General features: G+C 40.1%; 1 protein-coding gene across 1 annotated transcript; it reads left to right on the top strand.

Annotated features, from left to right (window-relative positions):
• Positions 1-14,892: 14,892 nt before the first annotated feature.
• On the top strand, positions 14,893-15,849 carry LOC110213970 (olfactory receptor 6B1-like). The gene has a single exon (XM_020994551.1). It carries the CDS (start codon positions 14,893-14,895, stop codon positions 15,847-15,849), a length of 957 nt encoding a protein of 318 aa, XP_020850210.1.
• Positions 15,850-16,236: the final 387 nt, after the last annotated feature.

Below are 16,236 nucleotides of genomic sequence, written 5' to 3'. Positions count from 1 at the left end.
AGGTCCAAAAGCTCACTGATGAAAATAATCCCTTAAATATTAGAATGGAGCAAATGGAAGCTAATGACTTTACAAGAAATCAAGAAATAATAAAACAAAACCAAAAGAAAGGGGAAAAAAGAAGACAATGTAAAATATCTCATTGGAAAAAAAAAAACCTGACTTAGAAAATAGATCCAGGAGAGAAAATTTCAAAATTATGGGACTACCTGAAAGCCATGATCAAAAAAAGAGCCTAGACATCATCTTTCAAGAAATTATCGGGGAAAACTGTTTTAATATTCTAGAACCAAAGGCTAAAATAGAAATTGAAAGAATCCACCAATCACCTCCTGAAAGAGATCCCAAAATGAAAACTGCCAGGAATGTTATAGCCAAACGCCAGAATTCTCAGGTCAAGGAGAAAATACTGCAAGCAGTCAGAAAGAAACAATTCAAGTAAGGTGGAGCCAAAGTCAAGATAACACAAGATTTAGCAGTTACTATAGTAAAGGACAGGAGGGCTTGGAATATAATATTCTGAAGTGCAAAGGAGCTGGGATTACAACCAAGAATCACCTACCCAGCAAAACTGAGTATAATCTTTCAAGGGGGAAAATGGGTATTTAATGAGATAGAGGACTTTCAAGCATTCTTGACGAGAAGACCAGAGCTTAATAGAAAATTTGACTTTCAGATACAAGACTTAAGAGAAGCATAACAAGATGAACAGGAAAGGAAAACCATAAAGGACTTAATAAGTTTAAACTGTTTATATTCCTACAAAGGAAGTTGATATTTGTAACTCATAAGACCTCTCTCATTATGGTAGCTAGGAGTATACTATTGTACTATAAGAAATTATGAGCAAGATGCTCTCAGAAAAACCTGGAAAGACTTGCATGAGCTGACGCAAAGTGAAATGCGCTGTATACAAAGTAACAGAAATATTGTAAGATGATTAGCTGTGAATAACTTAGCTATTCTCAGCAATACAATGATCCAAGACAACTCTGAAGGATATATGATGAAAAATGCTATCCATTCCCAGAGAAAGATCTGATGGTGTCTGAATAGAGATTGAAGCATACTTTTTTTTAACTTTGTTTTTTTTTTTGAGGGTTTTTTTTTGTCGGTGTTTTCTTTCATAACATGACAATTATCAATATGTTTTACAGGAATACACATGTATAACCTATATCAAAAATAAAACAAAATGAAGAAGCAATTGATCTAAGTGACTTTTTTTAAAAAATCATTTAAGCCTGCCATGGTTCTGCCTACCTTTAAATTCATTATCACAAGTTTTGAATAGAAATGAGTATGGCTTCCAAGTAAAAGGGGACTGATACCAATACATTATATTTATCATTTGATGAACACTGAATGATTTCAAGTTAAATGGTTTTACTGGACAACACATTAAACATATCTGTGATGGAAACTTTCTCCAGTGACATCAAGTCAAAAAAGAATTTATTAAATGCCCTCTATGTGCCAGTTCTAAGTTCTGGAGACACAGAAAGTTAAAAAAAAAAGTCTCTGTTCTCAAGGAGCTCACAACCTCCTGATATAACTATTTTATACCTGTAGATGTCAAAATGACAGCTGGACTCAATAAGTTTAAAATTCTTAATGAGTTGCAAATAAGGCTTTAAACTTGAATCTGGAGGTCAAATTGACCCAGTGGATTATGGCAATACTTTCAAATATCCTCGTTCTTTCCAGGCAAAACACATTGACCATAAGGCTATCAAGAAGAAGAAAGCTGAAGCTAGGCATGACTGACTAGCATCTTGGAGTTAAAAAATAACGATGATACATTTAGAACAGTTAACACCTCTATTATACCAGTCTTAATATGTATCTTTAGCATGATACCATCTAAATAAATGGATCTGGAAAGTGTCCAAACAAAGAACCATGCAATGTTAATAAAATGTGGAGTTCATCACCCCAAGACATCTATAGAAAGATAAACAGCTCACTGTCAGAAAAGAAAAAGACGATTCATAGGTATTTCATAAAACATAATAAATAGGTTAAAATGCATATAAAAGCTATTAGGACAAATAAACCTTAGTTCACAAAGTAGTAGTAAAGATTGACAACAGGAATGTGCCGCTGAATTTGTCAGACATAATTAAAAACAGTTTATACAGAGGCTAAGAAATGGCAAACATCCAAGAAGTCAATCAAAAGGTAAATGACAACTATATGAACTCAACCAACATTGTGTTGGCAATGAAATGTTCAACAAATGGCTGAGGCTTGTGTATTTGTTTCCAGAAATGGAGGTGTTTATGACTGGAATTCAGAATCAGGCCATTGCCACAAGAAATCATAAAAAGGTTGTCCTTAAAGACCCTTGGCTTATTGATGGAAGCAGATGATGCAAAGGAATGGAAGAAAATGAGCAACACATTACTAAAGGCTGAAAAAATTCAACATCTCCCAGCTTCCTAGAGAAGCATGATCAGATGGTTACAATTACACACCAAAAGCTTGCTATCTTTTATAAATGAAAAGATGATCAATCCCTCTGTCAAAAATACAAAGTCCAAAACGTCCTCGAGAATTTGGTATTCTTACAACCAAAATTATAGCACAAAACCACCCACACATAAGACTCACACATCACCTAAACCTAACTCTGCATTTCTCCTTCAAATCACCTCTTTTAACTCTATTCACAAACACTGACTGAAGCTGGATGAAATCATGTAAACTTACTACCATAGTTGTTCCAAGCCTTCTCTTCTCTTTTCATGCCACAAGACACTCCCTCCCCCTACCCTTTCAACAGAGGATTGCATTTCATACTTTACCATGTAAATCGAGACCATTTGCTCCAAGCTTCCCCTTCTCTTATTTAATGGCTCCACATAAGCCTCCTCTTCTCTCCTACTTTAATCCAGTCTCTAATAAAGAGATGAATCTTATCCTCACTAAGAACAACTCTTCTACATATATTCTGGATTCTATCTCCTTGCATTATTCAGCAGACTATCCCCAGCCCACCCCACTTTCTGATCTTCAGTATCTCATTGTATTCTGGTTCCTTCCCTACTGCCTACAAACAAACTCCCTCATCCCAAAAAACCCTTACTTGATCTAGCATGCACATTATTAGCTAAGGTTCATAATACATTTCATCACTTTCTCAAATACCTTGAAAAGGACCTTAACACTGATTGCCTCCAATTCTCTTCCTTTCAATCTCTTCTAAACCCTCTGCAACCTTAAGCTTCTGACTTCATCATTCAAGGTAAAGTACACTCCCCAAAGTTTTCAGTGATCTCTTAATTGTCAAATCTGATGGTCTCTTCTCAGTCCTCATACTTCTTGACTTTTCTACAGGCTGATGCTGCTGATCAGCCTCTTCTTCTGGGTACTCTTTCCTCCTGACTCTCCTCCTACCTGGATGACAACTCCTTCTCAGTCTCCTATGCTGAGAGGTTACAACAAAGATACAAGACAAAGTCATTGCTACCAGAATTTACAGAAAGGCTGTCCTTGAGGAGCAGACATCCCAATACATTTATTCATTTCCCCAAAAAACACAGTCATTGAATCTACCTGCATAATATGTGATTGGTAGAATATTAAACATAAAAGAATAATAACAGGAAAGTACCTTGTCCCAGAACTCTCTCTATGAACGCTCTCAAAAAAGAATGAGAAGAAAAAGATAATATGTGCTTATGGAATGAACAATAAAAACTATAATAATAATCCCTTGCATTTGTATAGCGCCTTATGCCTTATAAAATACATTCATCTATAACATTCCATTTTATTTTTAAAACTACCCAATAAGGAAGACAGGGCAATATTATTTACCTGCTCAGGATCACCCAGCCAATAAGTGTCTGAAGCTGGATTTGAACTCATGAAGATGTCTTCCTAAGTCCAAGCCCAGTGCTCTATCCACTGTGCCACCTAGCTGCCCATCCTGGCTAGCAGGAAGAATGCTAAATTTGAAGTTAAAAGATCCAGATTTTAGTCTATCTTCTACTTACCACTACTTCTGCCTTTTGACAAATCACTTCTCTCTTTGCCTCAGTTTCTCTACCAGTAAAATTCATATGAAAAAGATACTTTATCGACAGACAAATTCAGTAAGAATCAATGCTATGATATGGTAGCTACAAAAGTTACTGTTCTCTTGGGCTACATTAAGATAGGCCTAATATTCAGAACTAGGGAACAGAAAGTGCTTCTGTATTCCCCACTGACCAGATCACATCAAGAGCAGTCCTGGGAACCACATTTTAGGGAAAGCATGGATAGTGAGTGTTCATGGATGGTTAAGTGCTCGGAGATCATGATGCAAAGGCCTCAACTGAAGGAAGTAGAGACATTTAGCCAAGAGAAAAAAAATACTTGGTATAGAAAGGGAAAAAAAAAAGAATACTTGAACGGGGAGATGAGACAAGGAAATGATATCTATTTGCAAGTATCTGAAGGGATATCTGTCTGGTAGAAGAGAAATTAGATTGTCATGCTTAGCCCCACATAGCAGAAATAAGAGTAATGGGGGAAATTAGCAGAAAGGCAGGTTTAGGCTTAAAATAAGGGAAACTTACTAACATTCAGAGCTATCCAACAGAGGAACTGGCTAGGGAACGTCCCTAGGAGGTTGTTGATTCCCCTACAACTAGAGGTCTTCAAAGGCCCACTGACCACTGGTATATGGAGTATAATGGAGAGAGTTCTTGTTCAGGTAGAGATTGGGCTAAATGTCCTCCGAGGTTCCTTTCAGTTCTGAATATCATAGGAATCTATAATTTTATGATTAGATGATCTTCATGGTTCTTATTAGCCCTATTTCTATGAGCTTATGATCCTTTGACTAGACGGTCTCTTAGGTTGCTTCCAGCACTACCATACCATCACGGCTGAGAGGAATTGGGGTTAGGACTCTTAGTATACGTCCATAGCCCACAAGGGAAACTTAGTAAAACTAAAAGTAGGTCATAGTGATACAGGCCATACTACCATGTGCCCACTTCCCTTTTTTAAAAGACCCAGATGACTGGAAAGCCTCCTAAAGAGAGGCCAAAGTGCCACTGAGAGAAAAGAGGTAGGGCAGAGAAACAGTTTTCTTACTTGCTCAGCAAGAATGATGGGGATTAGGGGCCCCAAGCAGAGGAACCACACAGGTTGTGGTTTCCCAATCTACTTCAAAGTTTTGAAAATCTAGTCACTGTCATCACAGGTGCAGGGAGATAGCTGGGACTTTCAAGGCCAAGAAATAAACATAAGGATTCTGCCCTATTCATTAAATTTGGTGGCATAGCTTAGTCCTCAACTTTGTTCTGCGGAAATTGAAGTATAAAGAGAAGCAATCATGTTTGAGTGAACACCTTAATTTCATTCCGTTGAACAGACTTTTATTACGAATCCACCATTTTGGTACTTTATCTCCATTTGGTACTAGTCTTCACTTACTCTATAATCCAGCCACACTGGCTGATTCACTCCTCCCTGCACACATCTTGTGTTTCCATGACTGCTCATGCTATTCCTTATAGCAGGAGTGCCCTTCAGTCACTTCCAGATGTTCAATGCATGCCTACCTATCGACTCACAGAATGTTACTGTCGAAGGGAGATTAGATTTATCTAATTTAACCTCCTCAAGTCTCAGCTGAGGAAATAGATGAGGTTATGTGACTTGTTTGTGGTTATATAGTACTTACTGGCAAAGCTGGGACTTTAACCCAGTTCTGACTCCAAAACCAATGTTTTTTTGACTAGGTCACACCAAAGCCCAATTCAAATGCCACCTCCTATAGCCTTCTTGGATCTCCCCAGCCCTGTTAGTAATGACCTTTCCCACCTTGGGCAGACCTCACATAGCACTTTGTATCTTCTTATGCATTAATCATGTGTTATTTTGTATTTGAGCCACTTGTGCGAGTTATATCATCCTGACAGATTATAAACTTCAAGAGGGATTGGACCATGACTTACCCAAAAGCCTGAATAGATGCTGCCTAACTCTACAGAAAAGGAAAGTGTTCAGTGGGCAAGGATCTGATCTCAACCTACTTCAGGGGGGTTTGTTGGTCTTCTATGCCTAATCAGAATGGTCCCTCCCCTAGACATATTCTCACCAAACCTTGACCTCTATGAGCTGCCTTGAGTTTCAATATCAGGTAAAGCATCCTTCTAGGGAATAGCTAATAGCAGGACCTATCTGGTCCAGTGAGGGTCAGGACCTGGAAGTGAGTCAGGAAGAAGTTCGCTCTAACATACGGTTCACAAGCGAATAGGTCAAAGTGAAGAGTTTAGGGGAGCAGCATTCCAGAGACCATGGCCATCCAAGGAAACTAGAAGGTCTAGGAACAAAAGTAGGAAGGAGGAAACAAGGTGAACAAGGGTCAGAAATCAGAAAGGGCAGGTTTGTTGGAAGGTGTAACCCCAAAGACTAGAACTCACTAACTGAGTCTGGTCCTAGGAGAGATATTGTTTGCCATCTATCCTCTTTTATATTTCAGTTCAGTGAAAGCATTTATTAAGACCTACTATGTGCAAAGCACTATGCCAGACAAAAAAGATACAAAGACAAAAAAAAAAATCTGCCCCGAGGGAGCTTACATTTTACTGGGGACAAAGCCTTTCCTGATTCTTCTCTCCCCATCCTCAACAGAAACTTTTGCCCATTCTATTAAAAAAAAATACTTTGTTGTGTGTGTGTGTGTGTGTGTGTAGAATGTAAGCTCCTTGGGGGCAGACACTATGACATTTATAACTGTTTCCCCAGTCTATCTAGCACACAGTAAGCACTGTTGCTTGATTAATCGATTTATGCAGGCAGGTAAATTCAAGATGATTGAAGGAGAGAGAAAAAACCCTAGCAAGTTTGTTGTTGTTTAGCTGTTTTCAGTCATGTCTGACTCTTCATGACCTATCTTGGGGTTTTATTGGCAAAGATAGTGGAGTGGTTTAACATTTTCTTCTCCACCTCATTTTACAGATGAGGAAACTGAGGCAAACAGGTTAAGTGACTTGCCCAGGGTCACACAGCTCATGTCCAAAGCCAGATTTGAACTGAGTTCTTCCTGACTCCAGGCCCAGCATTTTATCCACCACCTAGCTGCCCCTCTAACAAACAGAGGGCTCAGGAAAGACTTTCCCTAGAAGATGCCACCTTATTTCCTAAATAGAAAATGAATATAACATTTGAGCCATACAGGTATGAGGGAAGTATTTCCTGATGTTTATGGAAAGGAGCCAGGGAATAGCAGTCACAAGTAGCTTTTCAATATAGAGGCTATTTCCCTCATGTCTCAATGATATCTTTTCATATGCCCTGCCTATATTACATTCCTCATCTGCCTTCCAGAAACCTACATTTTCAGCAGGTCATGATACACATTCCAACATCCACATGGTATTCAGAACACACCTAAGCTTCTCCAACCAATGGGGGTTATTTTCAAAGGTCACTTTTTTTTCCTGTGGGCTGTGTCTGTAATTTGGGGTTCTGGTAGTCTTCTTCCATTTTGTTCCATCAGACAACAGAGGAATTGTAAGTTCCTAGACAGAGGTGTGAAGGTCTCTGGGGTCTTCCTCCAGCATTCCCTCCCAAAACCCATCCGTGCATTTCTCCCATTCAGCACCTTTGGGAAGGCAAGAAATAGGAGTGCCTAAGGCTGCCCTCCATTAATTAGCCTTCAGGACTAAAAGGAAATGAAGGAACTCTCATTTTCTTCCCCAGCTTAAGGGGAAGGGATTTTGTAACTAAGAACTCCCCATCTACAGCTGTTTTCTTATTTGTATACAGTTTTTCAACAAATTTGTTCTTTTTCTTCATTTTTTTTAATTTGAAGAGTGAATTAATAAGAGTAACTAATTTTTTTTTCAGTAATTTGAGGGTTCGATCTCTCTGTCTCTTTCTCTCTTTTTTTCTCTCATTCTCTCACCCTCTTAATACCTCTCTCTCAACGAAATGCTCAGAAATAAACACAGCAACACTGCGTACTGATCACAAAGCTTCTTTTTCTGCATCACTCATGTAAGTAATTGGAATGCCCAACTTGTCTCTTAATGCTGAAAACAGCTATGTTTTAGGGAGACGTCCAAAGATAGCTTCTTGATTTGAAGTGACTTAGAAAGGGACCCTGAACCTCTTAGGACACCCACTTCACTGAAAAAAGACATCTCCTCTTGATTCCATTAAGGAGTGCCTAAATCTTATCTCTTAACTCTTAGAAAATCAAACATTCAGGAGAGCTCTGTTGCGATGCGAGCCATTCCTCCCTCTAGAATGTCTCTTTGTGGAGTGATCTTTATGACTTGTAACCTGATCCTTCCTCACCCCATCTCTTATTTGGGAGTTTTTAAAAGCTCCATTCCTGTTCCCCTATAATTTCTAATTTATAACCTAATGTATTGGGGGGGGGGGACATGAGTGGATACTTAATTTGACACAATGTACTTCACTAACTCATCAATGGAGATTATCAGCAGTAATATATTCAGCTATTAGGGGTCATATATTATTAATATTAATGAGTCTATGAGTCAGTAAGATTTATCTTGAAAATTAGAGATAGGGGAGGCCACGAAGGCAATAAAAATGATATTAGTGATATTAACTGGAATCTCAATAATAATAATAATAGTTATTTACATAACCATAATAATGGATAATATTTGTGTAGCACTTTAAGGTTGACAAAATACTTTATATACATTATCTAATTTGGATTTCACAATAATTCTGCGAGCTACACTTAGAGCTATTATCATCTCCATTTCATAGATGGGAAACTGAGACTCAAAGTTTAAATGATTGACTCAGGGATAGGCATTCCATGCAGTATGGCCAAGATTTTGAGAGACTGTCTCCATAATAATTTGAGGATTGCTGTTCAAGAAAAGAACTACAGTGGATTGAAAAAGGAAAAAGCTCTGGGCTTATGGTCAGTCTCTGTCACTTCATTAATCACTATGGGCACTCTGAACAAAGTGGAATTCCATTCCTATAAGCCTCAGTTTCCTTGTGTACAAAATAGAGTAATACCTACAGTAATGTAATCGAATGAAAATCAATGAGATACTGCTTCTGAAGTGCATTGTAAACAAGAAGCACTACATAAACCATTTCTTTTTTGCTATTATTTTACTCTTGGTATTCTCATTAATAAGTATAATGGAACTTTATGGTGATTGAGTCTTTATCATAATGGTACTCAAAGCTCTTCATTGAGGTTCTTGTCTCTTTCCCAGCTTTGTGGCATTGGGGAGGTGCTAGCCATGTCCCTCCCTGGGCACTGAAGAGGGAGCCTCCCTCTCACCCTTTTGCCTCATTGTTCTCAGTGGTGAGCCATACAGAGGCACATACCCACCCGGGCCTTACTGCAGCCACCCTCCTAGCATGAACTTCAGGAGATGGATAGGGTACTTCAAGGGGAATAGGATGGAAAGAGGAAGGTAAGAGAGAAAAGGAGCAAGACAATGACATAGGAGAATAGAATATTACTGTGTGCTACTTCAGTCTCTCACTTCCCAACTCTTCCTCAGTTCTTTTCTAGAGCTAGAAAGTACGCATATTATTACGCAATCACTAGAACCATTAGCCAGTGTGGGGAAAGCATAAGCAATTTGTCTCAATGTAGCTTTTCATATGGACCACTCTGGTCCCCATTAATGGTGTCAAGGGACAAAAGAAGGATCAGAGCTAGGCTTAGTATCTCCTTACCATGCCAGACCTCATGATTCAAGTATTGCTGACCATTTCATAACTAGGGAAACTGAGGACTTGAAAGAAGCAGGCAGGGGCAGGTAGGTAGCACAGTGGGTAGAGCACCAGCTCTGGAGTCGGGAGGTCCTGAGTTCAAATCCAGCCTCAGACACTTGATACTATCTGTGTGACCCTAGGCAAGTCACTTAACCCCAACTGCCTTGCCAAAAAAAAAAGAAGAAGAAGAAGCAGAAACCAAATAACCTTTGAATTCCTTTCTCTCAGCAGAGGGCATATTTTACATTGTCCTCTATGAAGAAACAGGACCAGCTTTTTAACACAAGGAATCTGGGTGGTACAGTGGGTAGAGTGCTGGACTTGAGTCAGGAAGATCCGGATCCACATCCTGCCTCTCATATTTGCTTGTCATGTGTCTATGGGCAAGTCACTTAACCTCTCTTGGTCTCACTGTCCTCATCTGTAAAAAGGAAATAACAAAAGAAATGTACCTGGCAGGGTTGTTGTGAGGAGCAAATGAGATAATATGTGTAAAGTGTGTAAAATGCTTTGCAAACTTTAAATTACTATGGAAAGGCTAGTTCTTATTATTATTATTACCAATTATTGGGTAGCATTGGACTAAATTTCCTAAGATACCTTGTGGTGCTTGGATGTCTCAATGGTCTGCCAGTTATCATAACAGAAACTTGGAAAGTCCAATATTCTGAATTATCTTTTCTATTTTCTATGTACAGTGGCCAAAATATACTGTCTCATAACATAGTTGGCTGCCTGGTACAGAGAGAAAGAGACAGAGACAGAGATAAAGAGAGGCAGAAAGAAACTGACAGAGACAGAGAGACAGAGATAAAGAGAGGCAGAAAGAAACTGACAGAGACAGAGAGAAAGACAGAGAGAGAGAGAGAGAGAGAGAGAGAGAGAGAGAGAGAGAGAGAGAGAGAGAGAGAGAGAGAAGTTTCCTCTTCTGTGAAATGGGGGCAATAATACCACCTGCCTTTCAGAGGCACTGTGAGGATCAATGAGATATTTGTAAATCACTTGCAAATCCTAAAGTATTATGTAAATGTGAGCCATTATAAGTATCATTACTAAGTTGCAGAGGGATACTTTGGCCAGCTATTAAAACTGGAGATGTCTAAGAGTGGAATGAGAAATCCTCTCCCATCCTGGAGGTCTTCAAGCCAAGGATGGTGACTTCCTGATGGAGTATGCTGTAGGGTAAGCTGGTGTCCAGATATGAGTGACACTGTCTATCTCTGAAGTCCCTTATCGCTCTCAGACTGTGACTGTGCTTCTCTGGCTTGGCCAACAGATCTCAGAGATTCCTTACAACTCTAACATTCTGTAATTCTATGATTTTAACTATCTCCTGGGAATAGCCTGCGACCTTTCTAGATAATACCTTCTACCATGTGTCTATCCCTTTCATTTCCACAACATTTTCTAGTTCCCAGAGCATTTTCATACCCATTATCTTATTTTGCTATCCAAATAGTCCTATAAGGAAGGCAGAGCAGGGATTATTGTCCCCATTTTAGAGAAGAAGAAACCAAGGCCCCAAAAGCTTGGTGATGCAAAAGATCACCCAACTAATAAATGACCAAACCAGAAATAAGCATGACAGTTAACATTTATATAGGTACTTAGAGGTTTATAAAGTACTTTTTCATTCATTATTTCTTTTGTTCCTAAAAACAAAAAAAAGTCCTGTAAGAAGAGCCCATAGCTGTTATTATCACATTTCCTTGCTGTTATTATCCTATGTCCCATATCCCAATTGAGAACACAGGGAGATTAAGTGATTTACTCTTGGTTACATAGGTAGGAAGCACAAGAGACATTAGAACTCAGCTCTTGGTCCCAAGTCCTGTGCTCTTTCATAAACAAATCAATGGATCTGTGAACATTTCCAGAGGTCATACAGCAACAATAAAGAATAACAGCTGGACAGCTCGAATGTTGCATGGGACACTTTCCCCTGTGATGCTAACATACATAAAGGAAGGCTTTCAGCACATTGGGTTGGGTGCTCTTTTATGTCTAACCTCTTGTGGCAACTGAAACCACTGATCCTTGGCATTAAAGATCTCATAGCAAGATCTCTGAATTTCAATATGTTTTTCTCAACTGTTTCTGTACCTTCCCTAAAGCAATGAAATGCCACAGGTAGATGGAAGCTGAAATATTTCACTTCCTAAAATTCATTTTAGAAACAATAATCACAAAGGGACCACTCTTATTCTTCTTATCTCCCCTTAACAAATGAATCTGGCAATATGCTCTGTGACCTTTGGCTTCAGACTGTTGGATAGTGGCAACATACCATGAGATGACTGTTTTTCAGAGCAAAACATGGAACCCAGGTGTTCTGCTGACAGGATAGGCAGGTTGAGTGTCTTCAGATCTCAAGAGATTATCTAACCACACAAATGCTGACATGCCTTTCAGTTCTTTGCTTTAATAAAATTATGTTTTAATAAAAATTTGGGGGAAGGAGCAAAATAGGCCCCAAGATATTCAGCTCATCCCCCAGTCTTTAGGCAGGATGACTTTTAAATTCTTCCATATCCATGAGTATTTAGCTCATTATGGAATGAACAAATGAAAAAGCATTTATTAAACATTTACAATGTTTCAGGCCTGTGAAGGCATAAGGGTGGCAAATCAAGCCATGGGGCAATTGATTGACATATCCTCTCTACCAGTGGTAGTGTTGATTTAATTACTCTTCCCTCAGTTGTGAGGGAAGGGAAGGGAGAGGTGCCCCATCGAGTAATGTGGAATGAAGGTGACAAGAGAGAGCAATGGTAGGTCTGGGTCAGCTAGATATGAAGGTCTCAACATTCCTCCTTTAATAGTCCCTTTGTAAAATTACCTCAGGGCATAAGGATTCCTAGTTGTTTCTGAGGGTTAACTTCCTGAGGAACTTCTGCCCATGTACTAGATCCAAATATAAGACTCCCACTTTCAGCCCCACATTCAGCAGTAACAGTTTCAGGAAAAACAGAAGTTCTCCCAAAACACATCTGTATACAGATGTGAGAAATAGTTATTCAATGACCTTAAAACTCCCTTGAGTCCCTAAGAGGGCTTCCCTTGATCTTTTCTTCATTACTAAGCACCGTTCTTTCCTCCATTCAATATTTATTAATATGAAAAGGAAGAGGAAAGTAGGAAGGGAAAGAAGAGGACTTGAGCAAAATTAGTGAACAAAGGAAACAGGGATTATAAAATGTATTCATTTAATTTGAAAACACTTATTAAGAACCTATATGGTGCTAAGCCCAGTACAAGGTGCTGCGGAAAAATAAAATCAAGATAAGATAAGGTTCCCTCATAGAACTTCCAATGTAGTAAACAAGTCAGACATAGACATAGACAATTATAATACATAGTGTTGAATGATAAAGGGAAAGGAAAGGAATAAGCATTGATTAAGTGCCTACTTATTGTATACCAGGTATTTTGCTAAGCCCTAGGGATACAAAAAGAGGCAATTAAATGATATATGCATAAAAGAAATTAATCTATGAGGTCCAAAGAGATGATCATCACTGATGGATGATGGGGCAGTCAATGAAAGCTTCCTGGAGAAGGTGGCATTTGAATTGGACCTTGAAGGACAGGTGGAAATTCAACAAAAGAAAATAATAGAAGATATTTAAAGCATATAGCATAGCATGGGCAAAAGCACTGAGATAAGAAATACCAAGTCATATTTGGGGGGTAGAAAGCAACCCAGTTTGTCTAAAGCATTCTGTACGGGAGAGGGCAGGAAGATGAATATAATTGGCATGGAAGAGAGGTGTCAAATTTTGTGAAGGGGCTTGAGTGTCAGACAAGAATGCCTCATGGAAATGGACCTGCATTTTCCAAGGCTATGTCAGTCATCCAGAAAAAACAGAGGGTTTTACAGGTCCTCCTCCCAAGGCATCTCTGCTCCAGCCAAACTAGACTTCTTTCTCTCTGGTTCCCACCCATCCTCTGGGCTTCCCCCCTCTTGGAGTCTGAAGAGCTAGAATTGAGCCCCAGTTCTGACATTTACAACCTTTGCAATGCTGGGCAAATCATTTCATGTCTCTGAACCTCAGTTTCCCCATCTGTCAGATGAGGAACAATGATACCCATGATACACAAGGAATGTGAGTAAAGTGATTTATAACCTTAAAGCAATAAAGGAATGTGAGCTGTCATACAATGAGAGGATTACAGCTTCAGAGCTACAAGGGGATCTTAGGGTCCAACTAGGCCAAACTTCTCAGTTTACAGATGAGGAAACTGAGACCCACCCAAGAAGGAAAAGTGACTTGCCTAATTTCACACAGGTAGTGTCCATGGTGGGATTTTAATCCAGAGCCTCTAACTCCGGAGTCAATATTGTCATTGTTATTGTTGTTATCAATACTATTATTATTAACCCTGGAATTTCTGCCCTCCCTCTCTAGACTTATTGAAGTTTTTACCATCTTTAAGGTTCAGCTCAGACGCTAAGCAGAGCACAAGCCCAACTCCACACACACTTCAAGGACCACTCTGGCCAAGTCCAGAGAGGTTCATCAACAGATGGCCAGCCTCCAAAGGAGGACTTTTAGGGGGAGGGCACGCACAGCAACTCACAATGATCATCTACTAATGCATGGAGGGAGTGGTGATCTATGGAAAAGGGGAGAATAAATCAGTAGAAGGAGTGGCCTCTGTTAGGAAACCAAGACAGCTCAGTACACTGGAAAGCACACTTTAAGGAAAGTACATTCTAGGAATAGGAGGGCCTGGGCACATCACTTCACTAAGATGGCCCATGAGTCTCCTTTCATCTCTAGGTTTATAATCCTATGATTCTCTCAATAATTAAATCAATTATGCAAGGATTTAACAAGCACCTGTTGCCAGCAGGGCACTGTGTTTAGATGCTAGAAAGAATAAATAAAAAATAAAATAGCCCTTGCTCTCAAGAAGTTCCCATTCTACTAGCAAAGAGTGTTTGAAGCATTGTTGTACTGTAGGTCTTGAAACCAGCTCTCTGATTCCAAGAAAAGGAGATAATGAATGTTGAAGCCAGATTATACATGGTGCCAATCCCAGGGCTTCAGGGGGGCCAAGGGGAATGTCATTACTGTTGTTTTTTGCCTGGTACTCCACTTGTTTAACCTTCACTATCTTTGGTACTTTTTCAGATTGAAAATTTCTGTGGCAGCCATGTTTACATGGAACAATTACACACGGGTAACTGAGTTTATCCTCCTAGGCTTCCCTGGCTCTGTGGGCCTCCACCTGGCCCTCTTTCTGTTGTTCCTGCTGGTCTACTTTTTGACTATCATTGAAAATATCATTATCATCACTCTGATCAGAGTCAACCCTTCGCTTCACAAGCCTATGTACCTCTTCCTCAGTAACCTGTCCTTCCTGGAGGTGTGGTACATCTCTGTCACTGTGCCCAAAATGCTGCATACCTTCCTGGCACCTAAATTTGGGCACATTTCCTTCATGGGTTGTATGGCCCAACTCTACTTCTTTCTAGGACTGGCCTGCACTGAGTGCGCACTCCTGGGTGTCATGGCATATGACCGCTATGTAGCTATCTGCAACCCACTCCGCTACCCGGCCATAATGGGCCCTGGTCTCTGTGTCCGTCTGGCCACCAGCTCCTGGCTCAGTGGTTTTACCATATCACTAGGGAAAGTCTTTTTCATCTCACGCCTTGGCTACTGCGGACCCAATGTCATGAATCATTTCTTCTGTGACGTGTCCCCACTGCTGAACCTGGCCTGCACTGACATGTCCATGGCCGAGCTTATTGACTTTCTCCTGGCATTGCTCATCCTGATCGTTCCTCTCCTAGTTACCATCTTCTCCTACATCTCCATCATCTCCACTGTCCTGAAGATCCCCTCCACCTCAGGCCAACAGAAGGCCTTCTCCACATGTGCCTCTCACTTGGCTGTAGTGGTCATCTTCTACTCAGCTTCACTCTTCATCTATGCCCGGCCCCGGGCTGTCTACTCTTTTGACTATAATAAGCTAGTGTCAGTAGTCTATACTGTGCTCACCCCACTCCTCAACCCCATTATCTATTGTCTGAGGAACACAGAGGTGAAGGTCGCCCTGAAGAAGACAGTGAGGAGGATGTCACAGAAGATGGACTCTGTCTCCTAGGATTCAAGAGGGCTCAGGGAATACCTGAGTTTGAATCTCACCTCTGACACTTAGCAGTTGTGTGACTCTTTAACTTCTTGTTTTTTGTTTTTTGTTTTTTTGGCTAGGCTAGGGTTAAGTGACTTGCCCAGAGTCACGTAGCTAGTGAATGTTATGTGTCTGAGGCCGTATTTGACCTCAGATCCTCCTGACTCCAGGGCCAGTGCTCTATCCAGTGTGCCACCTAGTTGCCCCCTGACTCTTTAACTTCTTATTTATTTATTTATTTTGGTGAGGGCAATTGGGGTTAAGTGACTTGCCCAGGGTCATACAGCTAGTTAGTATTATGTGTGTGTGGCCAGATTTGAACTCGGGTCTTCCTGACTCCAGGGCAGGTGCTCTATCCAC

The sequence above is a fragment of the Phascolarctos cinereus genome, unplaced genomic scaffold (genome assembly GCF_003287225.1).
Source record: "Phascolarctos cinereus isolate Bilbo 61053 unplaced genomic scaffold, phaCin_HiC Scaffold_3;HRSCAF=262, whole genome shotgun sequence".
Classification (NCBI taxonomy): Eukaryota; Metazoa; Chordata; class Mammalia; order Diprotodontia; family Phascolarctidae; genus Phascolarctos; species Phascolarctos cinereus.
Note: the sequence above shows the minus strand (reverse complement) of the source record. Positions and strands in the feature narration are given on the sequence as shown.